The sequence below is a fragment of the Vitis riparia genome, chromosome 19, assembly GCF_004353265.1.
Source record: "Vitis riparia cultivar Riparia Gloire de Montpellier isolate 1030 chromosome 19, EGFV_Vit.rip_1.0, whole genome shotgun sequence".
In the NCBI taxonomy this organism is placed as follows: domain Eukaryota; kingdom Viridiplantae; phylum Streptophyta; class Magnoliopsida; order Vitales; family Vitaceae; genus Vitis; species Vitis riparia.
In genome coordinates this window covers 6,496,656-6,508,250 of record NC_048449.1, presented here as the reverse complement: position 1 = coordinate 6,508,250, position 11,595 = coordinate 6,496,656, and the positions used below count along the sequence as shown (strand labels likewise).

The 11,595-nt window shown below is 37.9% G+C and overlaps 1 protein-coding gene across 1 annotated transcript; it reads right to left on the bottom strand.

The window, feature by feature from the left end:
* Positions 1 to 201: 201 nt before the first annotated feature.
* Positions 202 to 10,713, bottom strand: LOC117908111 (homeobox-leucine zipper protein HDG2-like). Its single transcript, XM_034821784.1, has 10 exons — positions 10,618 to 10,713; positions 10,199 to 10,407; positions 10,006 to 10,072; positions 9,069 to 9,590; positions 8,872 to 8,973; positions 8,143 to 8,343; positions 7,891 to 8,059; positions 7,506 to 7,774; positions 641 to 736; positions 202 to 552 (listed from the first exon to the last, which is right to left on the bottom strand). Exons 2-10 carry the CDS (start codon positions 10,399 to 10,401, stop codon positions 202 to 204), a joined length of 1,980 nt encoding a protein of 659 aa, XP_034677675.1. The 5' UTR covers positions 10,402 to 10,407; positions 10,618 to 10,713.
* Positions 10,714 to 11,595: the final 882 nt, after the last annotated feature.

Below are 11,595 nucleotides of genomic sequence, written 5' to 3'. Positions count from 1 at the left end.
ACTGTGGTTTGGAAAGAAAAAAAAAAACCAGAAACTAAGACTTGCAGTCCATGTTGCATCAAACCTTAACCTGGAAACCTTAAACAAAACCAGAAATTTTCTATACATTTCACGACTTATAACCCATAAGGGAGAAACATTTGAATAGAACTTACCAAAGTTAGTCATACAACAGCGACTTCTAAAATTGATTTTCTCATATCATGTACCCAAGTTTGATGAACTAAACATTGCGGCCTTGATGCACTCAGCAGTCTCTGTTACGAGTTTAAAAATAGTCGCTACTGATTCAGGAGGGATATATGTAGCAGACGAGGAATTATCCAAGATCTGAAATGCCATTGTCACAAGACTTCCGCTCCCTCCATCCCTCGTTGGCCCATCAGGAAGAATAGAAAACCCCGAGGGCAAGATGGGCACATGATCCGGGCTGCCTCCATTTAGGATCATATCCAGGGTACAAGCTTCAACAGGTGCAAAAGTTACATAAGAGCTTGTAAAAGTAGTATAGCTCTCTTGAAGAAGTATTACAACGATCTGGTCCTCTGGAGACTGGAAATGGATCAGGCAGTTATTAAGCTAGCTATTATACAGATGGAGATAGACATCAGATTTCAAAAGAGAAGGCACTGCAACTCACCTTCACTTCCAGTATAGAAACTCGGTTTCCATGATCACAGCCATTATCAATGTGTCCAGTTTCTTTAACAACATGTCCACAAGTAAGAATATCCCACTGTAGATCAATATACTTGCTATGATCAGTGACAAGATCTCTTTGAAAACATGCTATATATATTCAATTCATATATAAGAGAAAAGCCGCTATATATGCTATGGTAATTAAAACAAGTCTAAAGTACAAGTTCAAGCCGCTCAAAGCTATCAGTTCTACATTTGTAAGAATGTGAATGAACTCTACAAATCTTGTTAAAGTTCGGGAAATTCTTTTAGATAAGAATGTATGTCAACTAGTAAAATAAAAAACCAAAGGGAAGCAAAGTTTAGTCCCTGCCTTTTGAATCACATGCTAAGCAACCAAACTATATGCAAGTGAAACTGAGTTCTAAATATATATATAGATATATATGTTGGTGAAATTGAAATTCTCAAAAAGAAAAAAAGAAAAAAAAAAAAAAGATTGATGAAAGTAAACAGAACAGAAAAATAAGGATGTCATGCTCTTAATTAGAATGACTTCCCAGATTGCATTCAAAATTAGCATACTATCATTCATAATAACGTATTAACTAAGATGCATGCGTAAGTCAGAATGAGTATGAAGTAGGAAAAATGACGAATGTGTCAGCTAGATGAAAATAATCAATCAGTTCTCTCTCATGAATAAATATTTACCAGCAACATGTTAAAGCATTTATTAGGAGAGAGCCAATCTCAACCAGAAATCAAGAGCACTCAATGGTCAATTCTTAAGTTTAAGAATAATATAAGTATACCTTGTATAGTTCATGTATCTTTTGGAAAGTCGTGTATATTTGAAGGTTGTAATGTATACCAACAATGATACTTTTGACCATTCATTCATTTACCTCTTTATGGTATCAGAACCATTCTAGCTCCCACGAGTTTCCTTTTTTTCTTCTCTTTCATCCTACGTTTCACTATGGTTGATGCAAGCTCAACCATACCATCCCACCTCCCCCTATCTACCAACACTCTCATTGCCATCAACGCAGTTAGCCAACCTCCACTCAAGCTTACTCCCACTAACTATTATTCATGGAAAACCTATTTTGATGCACTGCTCTTTGGATATGACTTACTTGGCTACATTGATGGAACCAAGCCATGTCCATCCTCAAAAATCACAATCAATGGCAAACAAATCTCAAATTTGGACAAGACAAGACAAACTTCTTCTTCTAAGAATCATCGGTTCCCTTAGCCACAAAGTTGTCCCTGTGGTTCACTCATGCAAAACCTCCGTTAAAGCATGGCATCGTCTTGCAAAGCTCTATGCCAATCCCTCATCATCCAGAACCATAGGCTTAGCAAAGCAACTCACTCTTCTCAACCGTGGCTCTCAACCAGTAATCGATTATCTTGCCACAATCTGTGACATTGTTGATGAACCAAATCTTCTTGGGGTACCCATTCCAAACCAATACCTCATCACTCACACACTCAATGGTGTCGATCCTGAATTCAAAGAAATTGTCGTTGTTGTACAAGCATGGGATACTATGATTACCTTTAATGAGTTGCATGACAAATTAGTGGAATATGAAGGCTTCCTCAAGTGGGAAGAGCTCTGTTCCACTGGAAATCTTGGTATCATTACTGTTAACAATGCTCAATTTTCATCTTCTAATAGTGAAAAAAAAAACCCTAGCAAAAAATATTTCCCCAACAGGAAGGACAACAAGGCCAATGCCCTTCTCATTTCAGGAATCAACACCTTAGCAAGAACACCACTGTGATATGTCAAATTTGTGAGAAAAAAGGTCATACTGTTTGCTAGTGTTACATTGCTAAGAAATTGTTTCTTTCATCCACACCTACTACCAATCCAGCTATCACCACCAACAATTCCTCGACTAATTGGCTCTTGAATACTGGACAACCATACAAAGGCCTGGATGGCATTGTCATTAGTGATGATAGAGGTTTGAATATCACTCATATTAGAAAGATAACTCTCTCAAATCCATCTTCCTCATTCTTTCTCCATTGTTTTGTGTGTCCCAACCATGAAACAAAACCTAATTTCTATCTCACAATTTTGCCAAACAAATAATGCTTCCATTGAGTTTAACCCCTCTTCTTTTGTGTGAAGGATCTAGTCACAAGGGCACTCATTGCTCGAGGATGGAGCAAGAATAATGTTTATGAGTGGTCAACTAGAGATGCTTCCACTATTGGAATAAAACGAGCTTGCATGGGTGTTAAAGCCTTTCTTAACAACTGGCATGATAGACTTGGTCACCCATCTTCTAAAATTTTACACCAAATTGTCTCTCAAAATAATCTTTCAATTTCCTCCATTTTGTCTCAGTCATCTCATGATTCTTGTTACTGTAATAAAAGTCATAAATTACCCTTTGACGAATCTAATTTGTAGAGTCATTTTTCATTTGATCTTCATAGATGTATGAGGACCTTCCCCTATTCGCTCTATTGATGGATTTTCTTATTATGTCCTTTTTGTTCATCATGTCACCAAATATTCATGGTTCTTCCCCTTATTGCATAAATTTGAAAAATTTTCACTATTTCCAAAGTTCAAGAAAATTGTTGAATTTTTTTTAAATCTTCTATTAGTACCCTTTACTCTTATGTGGTAAAGAATACCAAGGCTGAACATCTGTGTTCTCAAATCATGAGATTCAACATCTTATCTTCCCCCTACACACATCTCAACATATCACCTCTATTGAACATCATCACATACATATTGTTGAAACTGGACTCACTTTCTTCTATCGAGCATCCTTGTTCTTATCCCTTTGGTCTTTGTTGCCTACTATGAAAACTACAACCTTGATTCCTAATTTATCTCAACAACCAGCCTCTTCCATTAGTTGTCCCACCCCTCCAATTGTGTCTATCTCCCATATTCCTCGCATCAGGGAGACTACAACCTCCATTCCTAATTTATCTCAACAAACAGCCCCTTCCATGAGTTGTCCCACCCCTTCAGTCGTGTTTACCTCCCATACTTCACATGATCATTATCGAACTACCACCCTTTCCATTTTGTCCATCAATATGCCCCATCCTTACTTTACCACATCAACCTATCCACCCCATATTTCCATTCCATGAAACTCTCCAATCCTCACCGCAAACCTTGCACTCCTAGCTCCACCTTCCATTCACGTCTCAAGTCCTTTGTGCCTCCATAGAGCAAGTTATTCCCCTTGTGGTTGAACTCTCTTTGCAACCACCCACTCATGGCACATTACCAAGTTCCATCTTCAATAAGGAAACTCCACCAATCCTCCTCTCTTTATCACACCTCATGTTCCTCATGTCTCTTTTTTGTGGTTGACCTCTCTTTCACATCAAATACCAATGAGGCACTCCCAACCTCCATCACCAACCCCATTCCCTACCATCCCATGCAAACTTGATCCAAAAATAACATCCTCAAACCACAAAAAAAAAAAAAAAAAAAAAAAAACCCTTAGAACCACCAAGTATCCCATGCCTTCAGGTTTTGAACCCACTATCATAATCCAAGCCTTAACACAAAAAGAATGGAGAGATTCCATGAATGAAGAAATCCAAGTGCTTGCCTCAAGTGCTACATGGGAGTTGGTTCCTTGCAAACCTCAACAAAATTAGTTGGCTACAAGTAGGTCTTCTAGATCAAGCATAATCCTAATGGCAGCATAGCTCAATACAAGGCTCGCCTCATAGCTAAGGGATTTCACTAGTGACCTGACCTCGACTATCATGAGATATTCAGTTTTGTGTTCAAACAAACAACTATTCGAACTGTTATCTCTTACTCTCTCTTATGAATGGAAAATGCATCAATTAGATGTCAACAATGCATTCCTCCACAGGCAACTCCATGAAGAAGTTTTTATGTCCTAGCCACTAGGATTCATTGATCAACCTTAACCCCATCATGTCTGTCGTTTGCACAAATCTATCTATAGCTTGAAGTGCAAGTCAAGCTTGGTTCACTGAGTTTAAGCCGTTTATTATATCTTTAGGCTTTCAAGCTTTCAAGCCTCTCACTCTAATTCTTCTCTGTTTATTCATTCTCACAACTCTATCCTTATTTATTTTTTAGTCTATGTGAATGACTTGCTAATTATAGAGAACTCTCTATCGTTCATTCGCCATGTTATTACAGCTCTCTCTAATCGATTATCCATTGAAGGCCTTGGATTTTTTTCATTTTTTTTTCCTGAGTATGGAGGTTATTCCATCACCAAATGGATTTTTCTTCTCTTAATAAAAATATGTTCACAAGCTCCTTGCAAGATTTCATATGAAGGGTATTATTACACCACTCAGTTGTATTACTCGGCTTATTTAAAATGATGGATCTCCACTAGTTGATGTCTCCCAATATCACAATCTCATTGGTAACATTCAATACCTTTCCATATCCAAACCTAATATGGCTTATTGTCACAAACTGTTTGTTTGGTGTCCGTGACCGTAGCAAAGGTGTTGATCAAGAATGGTATTATGTTGACTGGTTTGAGTTGAATGTAATGGGAATTGCTCTAGGAAAAGGGTGTGTATGTGATATTGGAATGCTTCTTCAGAGTTCAAGCAGGCCAACTTGGTTAAGTTTGGGGAGCTTGTCGCTAGTCAAGGACTTGACAATGAAAAGGAGTTTGGTCATCTCATACACAAACTAGTCGAAAGTTGGAGTCATTCCCCTAATGAGTCCATGGTAGGACAAAACCAATCACCAGAGTGGCATTAAAATGCATGGCATGCAGGTTGAGCCCCTTTGATTTTTGCCCATGGGGTTGTCGCACGAGCTGTACAACTGCATTGGAACTTTAAGCCAGTGAAAAGTGGTATCAGAGCAAGGCATGAGGTTGAGCATGGTGGTGTTCCCTTCTAACAATTTGTGGCCGATGAGTTATCTATCCTGATGGCAATACAAGTAGTCTATGAAGCCTAACGTTACAATGGTGCGAGGGTAGGCATTGTGGTGTGAATTAAAGATGTACTTATGAGGACTCGTGAGAGAGTATGGGTGCCTCCGGATTGCGAGGTGTCACTAATTGTCTGGTAATACGCGCAGGTGTCGCCTACTAAAGGTGGAATTTGGTGTTTGGGTGCACACTTCTAGGGTGTTACCGAGTAAACACAACAAGTGATGTCGCATCCGAGGTGTGGACATCCCCTTTGGCCCAGTGGGTTTCAGTAGTGGACCTTTGGTGATTAATAGCTTGTGGGGAACAGCAGCATTTGAGGGCATCATTTTGGTAAGACATGAAGCCTTGCATGAGGCGTGCAAGAGATTGGGTGGGGGAGAGTGTCACGAACTGTTTGTTTGATGTATGTGACCGTAGCGAAAGTGCTGATCAAGAATAGTAAGTTGATTGGTTTGAGCTGAATGTAATGAGAATTGCTCCAGGGAAAAAGCGTACATATGTGATGTTGGAATGTTTCTTCAGATTTCAAGCAAGTCGACCTAGTTAAGTTTAGGGAGCTTGTCACTAGTCAAGGACTTGACAATGAAGAGGAGTTTGGCCATCTTCTACACAAACTGGTCAGGAGCTAGAGTCGTTCCCTTGATGAGTCCATGACAAGATGAAACCAATCAGCATAATGGCATTGAAATACATGGGGTGCAGGCTGAGCCCCTTTGATTTTTGCCTATGGGATCGTTGTATGGGTCATGCTACTGTGTTGGAACTCTAGGCTCGTGACATTATGCTATAAACAAATTGGCTCAATACATGCATGCACCAACTCAAACTCACTGTATTACCTCCAAATGTCTCTTGCGTTACCTCAAACATACCTTAGACTATGGTCTCCTACTCCGTCACTCAAATTCATTACAATTAATTGCCTACTAGGATGTCGATTGGGTAGGCAATCAGGATGACTCAGTGTATGTACTCTTTCTAGGAGAAAACCCAATATCTTAGTGCTCTAAAAAGCAACAAATAGTTTCCCGCTCATTTACTAAAGTTGAATATCGCTCTATAATCTCGGCAATGGTTGAAATAGATTGGGTCACTAATCTTCTTCTTGAGTTATGAATTCTCATTCCCAAGCCACCCCATTTACTTTGCAACAACATTGGTGCTACATATCTATGTGCAAATACTGTCTTCCATTCAAAAATGAAGCATGTTGTTCTTAACTACCATTCTATGCAGGAAAAGGTAGCTACAAGCTCCCTTCAAGTTGCTCATGTGTCAACCCACAATCAATTTGATAATATACTCACCAAACCCCTTCCTAGGTCTCGTTTTACATTCTTTAATTCGGTCCAAGATTGATGCCTTTAATGGAAGCACCATTTGCAGGGGCATATTAGGAGAGAGCCAATCTCAACTACAAATCAAAAGCACTCGATGGTCAATTCTTAAGTTCAGGTGTAATATGCGTATGCCTTGTACAGTTTATGTATCTTTTGGAAAGTCATGTGTATTTTTAATGGTTGTAATGTATACCAACAACAATACTTTTGATCATTCATTCATTTACCTCTTTAGCATCAGAGGAAAATTATCCTTGCTGAAAATGTATGCATGTTATTTACAAGATTACTAACAGTGCTTAAGAGATATTCCTAATACTAACAATAGAATGGTAATCAATATTGTTTCCTTCTCTATGCTGGCAATTAATCCTTTCATTATCAATACTTGTATGTAAATACATCATTCCACACTTGGAACTCTAGTTATCACAGCCAGTGTGTATTGATCTATATAGTGCTTACCTGGTTTAGCACCTTCCTGTCCTTAATATTAACAATAAAAGAAATATGGAGGCTAGCTAGGATTGCATGAATCAATAACGGAAAACGCTATCACATCAAAACTTACCCTATTTCGTGTATGCACATCATGGAGGAAATCAAAAACCCTCCTTGGTGATGCAGGAACCCACACAGATGTTGCAATAACTATCGCTGTACCAGGAGGTCGTCCTTCTTCATCTTCACCACTTCTGATCATGGCCCGAACATTTTCAGCTCCCTTTAGTGGTACTGGCCTCCATGTGTTTTCTGATGAATCACTGAGATTAGCCCAAAATTTTCTCATCATTCGCTCAGCAAGGCACAACAAATTCTCTCTTCCAGGAGAAACCATTTCTGTGAAGAAATAAAGGTCGAATACGTAACCAACACAGTAGTTAATCAATTTGAAAGTAAGACTATATATCAATGCAGGATATTTAGGTTTCAGATTTATGATATGATAAGCCTACCACCAGGTTTTGGATCACTACTAGCCATTATATGTCCAAGGCGTTCACACTGTCTAACTAAATTTCCAAGCCAATGCTTTGCACCATATGCATGGCCGGAGGTAACCAGGGCCCGAAACATTTCGGGAACTGAACTATCATCTGCTTCCGAGTGCTCAACCCAGATGATCTGAGGATACAGAAGACTCAAAAACATATGATTGAGGTGAACTGAAAGGGCGTTCATGTTTAATTTGTCACATATCCACTGACCTTGGTGACTCCATTTGGCAATTGTTGAGCGAGGCAGCCTGATGACCTTCGTCGATACCTTATTAGCGGATTAGGAAATAAACTTTCCAAGGAAACATCTACCACCCCCCATATCCCAGTGGCCAGCTGCTTACTGTGTCTTGCAAGATGACACTCTCTCGTTGGAAGGAGTGGTGAAGGGGCGTTAAATTCTACCGCCATCTAGAAAATCATTTAAGATGAGAATATTTTTAGGAACCAATCCTTGTAACAGTGATTGCATTGATATGAACAAGGGAATCAAAATTCAATGCATGAATGATCAAGAAAGTTAAAGAAAGAAAAAGGGATTCCAGGGCATACAGCTGATTTGAAGTAATCAGCTGTATGATACTGTTCATAAACACAATGCAATAGAGAAACTTTAAGAATTCATATAAGAGTTATGCATCTGAAAACTAATGAACTGTGTCATATGATGATGAAGAAAAGGTCAATAATCAGTAGTGTTATAGTAATATTTACAAGCTTCTCATGCTTCAGTTAGCTAGTGCCAATCAAAATCATGCCAAGTTAAGGAATATGAGACATACAAATTGATAGACCAAAAATAATTACTAATGAACATGATATAAACACAAGCCCCAATTTTTAGTCATGCCTGGGTTGGTTGTGATTAAACTAACACTTCAATATATACACTCAAAACAAATATAAAATGAGAGGAAATTTAGATTTAATTTCGATTACCACTTGCAGAGCTCCATCATAGTTCCCTGGGGCTTCTGTTGACAGGTTGCCCAGTATTGTGGCTCTTGAGACAATACTAGAAAATACAGTTGAGTACTGATTCTGATATTGAAAATAAGGAAAGCAAACATTATTCCTCAATGCCAGCCAGCATAACAATAAAATCTTCGATTATTAATTGAGAGAGAAAAACTGACCATATCCATGAGCAGTTCAACTATGTGGACTGGATCCACAGGGAGAAACTGAGTATGTCTTGAAGCTTCAGTATAAAGAGTTATCCTTGATTCTTCAGGCAATGCTGAAATGTGTCTTGGGCTGCCCAAGTTTGGCGACAATAGAGTTTCTTCGGTCTTTCTCATTATTTTCTCCGCAGTTTTATCAATCTGCCCAAATTGCTTTGTGTACTCTATATGATTTAGAACTTCCCCATCTATACAGTCTCGCCATAGAGGCTGTTTCTCCTTGGCCATTTTTAGTAGTTCTTTCAATGCTGCAGAACTGAGGTCTACAATTTTTTGCTTGTTTTCCTCAGTACCAACAGAAACCGACACAAGGAGATCACTCGCTCGGTCTAACTCCATTCTAGCTCCTGAAAGCGACCCAAAATCCTCGATCTCAGTATCTAATATTGAATGTTGGACTATTTGGGGAGCAAGTGGAGGAGAAGAGGACATAGGGTCTTCTTCATCTCTACCACTTCCTGAGAAACTGTCAATCTGCACTTGGGAAGATAAAAATAAAATCATAATTATAACCAAAATCAAAAAATCAACATTACTTCTCAAAAGGAATAAGAAAATTCCATCCCAATCTTAATCAAAAAGTACTAAAAGAAAATAATTTTCAAGAATGCAAAATCATTAAGAGAAAGCATAAAAGATGTACACTTGGTTAATAATGAATGTGGTGAACTAGAGCTTTATGAAAACCTTGATAAGAAATGAGCTGAGTTTTATCAAATTTCTTTGTACTTCTTCAAATTGGCTGGCAGGTTTCTAGGATTTTTCTATCAAGTTCCACTATTCTTCCATTGGACATGGATCTTGTATGAGATACCCATCCAAATGCTTATTTGTCACAATTTTACAAACAACCCATATATAATGTTGTTTACATCATAACCCTATTTACCTCTCTTGCCTGAAACCCTAAATCTCCTTCAGGCTCCACCCTCTTAGTGGGAACATCTTCAACAAAACTGACAAAACAAATAAAAGCCCTAACACCTTTAGAATCAAAATGTATGATCAAAACACCCCAAAAAAATTAATTAACTAAATAAATAAACAAAATGCATGTCCATTATTAGATTCAAAAACCCTACTTTTTCATCTCCTTGAGTTCACGATCAATCTCTTCATACCGAAGACTTGAGTTCATTTCCAAGATCTCCCTTATGGTCATGTTCAAGTCATCATCACTACCCTTCTCCTTCGTTTCCAAGATCTCCCTTATTGTCATGTTCAAGTCATCATCTCTATTGTTCTCCTCGCCATTGCTTCCACTTGCCTCAAGCCCACCTTCCATTTTGAACTGCATTACATCATTAACTCATGTTAGATCACAATGTCCTTCAAATCCATACTCCAATTGCAGAGAACCAACTTGGAGAAAACACAAATTATTGGTTTGATCAAAACCCAAAAAAATTAAAAGAAAAATGGAACGGAAAATGGGAAATACACAAGATCAATGAAAGAAATGAGAGCATATATAAACGTTGAAATCTGCATCTGCACTTACATGTATGATAACTAGTGATCAATTAGAAGAACAAATTATAGGGCAAATCACACTCTTTCTTCTCTTGCCCTTGCGGCTTCGGTTTTATCGAGAAGGATCGTGTTTGGGAAATGGGAAATGGAAAACGTGAGTGCAGTGACACTACATACATAACGGGCAGGTGGAAGAGAGAAGCAGCTGCCAGGTGAACGGTGTTCTCGAAGCCTACGTAGCAACCCGACACTCCTAATTGTCTCACTGTGGTTGGCTTCTGCTACGTTAATATCTGTACAAAATATCAGTGTTACTAGTTCAGAGAGAATCACTCACTGGTTCTTACGTTAAGAATGGGGGCTGCTGTCGTATAAGGATGATAATATATAACAAGGGGCAGGAATTTTTGTGAAAAAAATGGAGTGAATTTGAGCCACAAGCAATTCACCGGTGAATTGCTGTGATGGATGAGAAATTATGTGATTGAATTCAGAATATCTAAATGGATTATTATGGTTTAATTATTTGATTATTGCATTTGGATATTCAATTATCAATTTAGTTTGAATTTAAATATATATCTAAATGGATAAATTTATTAGTTTTATATTTTAAATCACACTCAACAATGAACTTTTAAATATATATGTCATGGATCCTTTTCCATTACAATGAAATTTATTAGTACTACATTGTAATGGGACTTCTTAACACGCCACAAGCTAGCACAAATTAAATTACCATAGTTTATAGGCTAACAATCATAACTTGGTTTAGTTGAATTAAATTAAATTAGGGCCCATTTAAAATAAAAGAGTTTTTAGCTTATAGCTAATTAAGGGTGTGCATGATTTGAACGATCGGTTTGATTTTGAGCACTAAAATATAATCAAATCAATTTAGTTGAATCAGACGCATTGAGAACAAAACTAATCAAATCTAAAAAGAAAATTGGTTGTGTAGTGTTGGTTTGATTTTGAGCATTAAACTCTAGTGAATCAATCT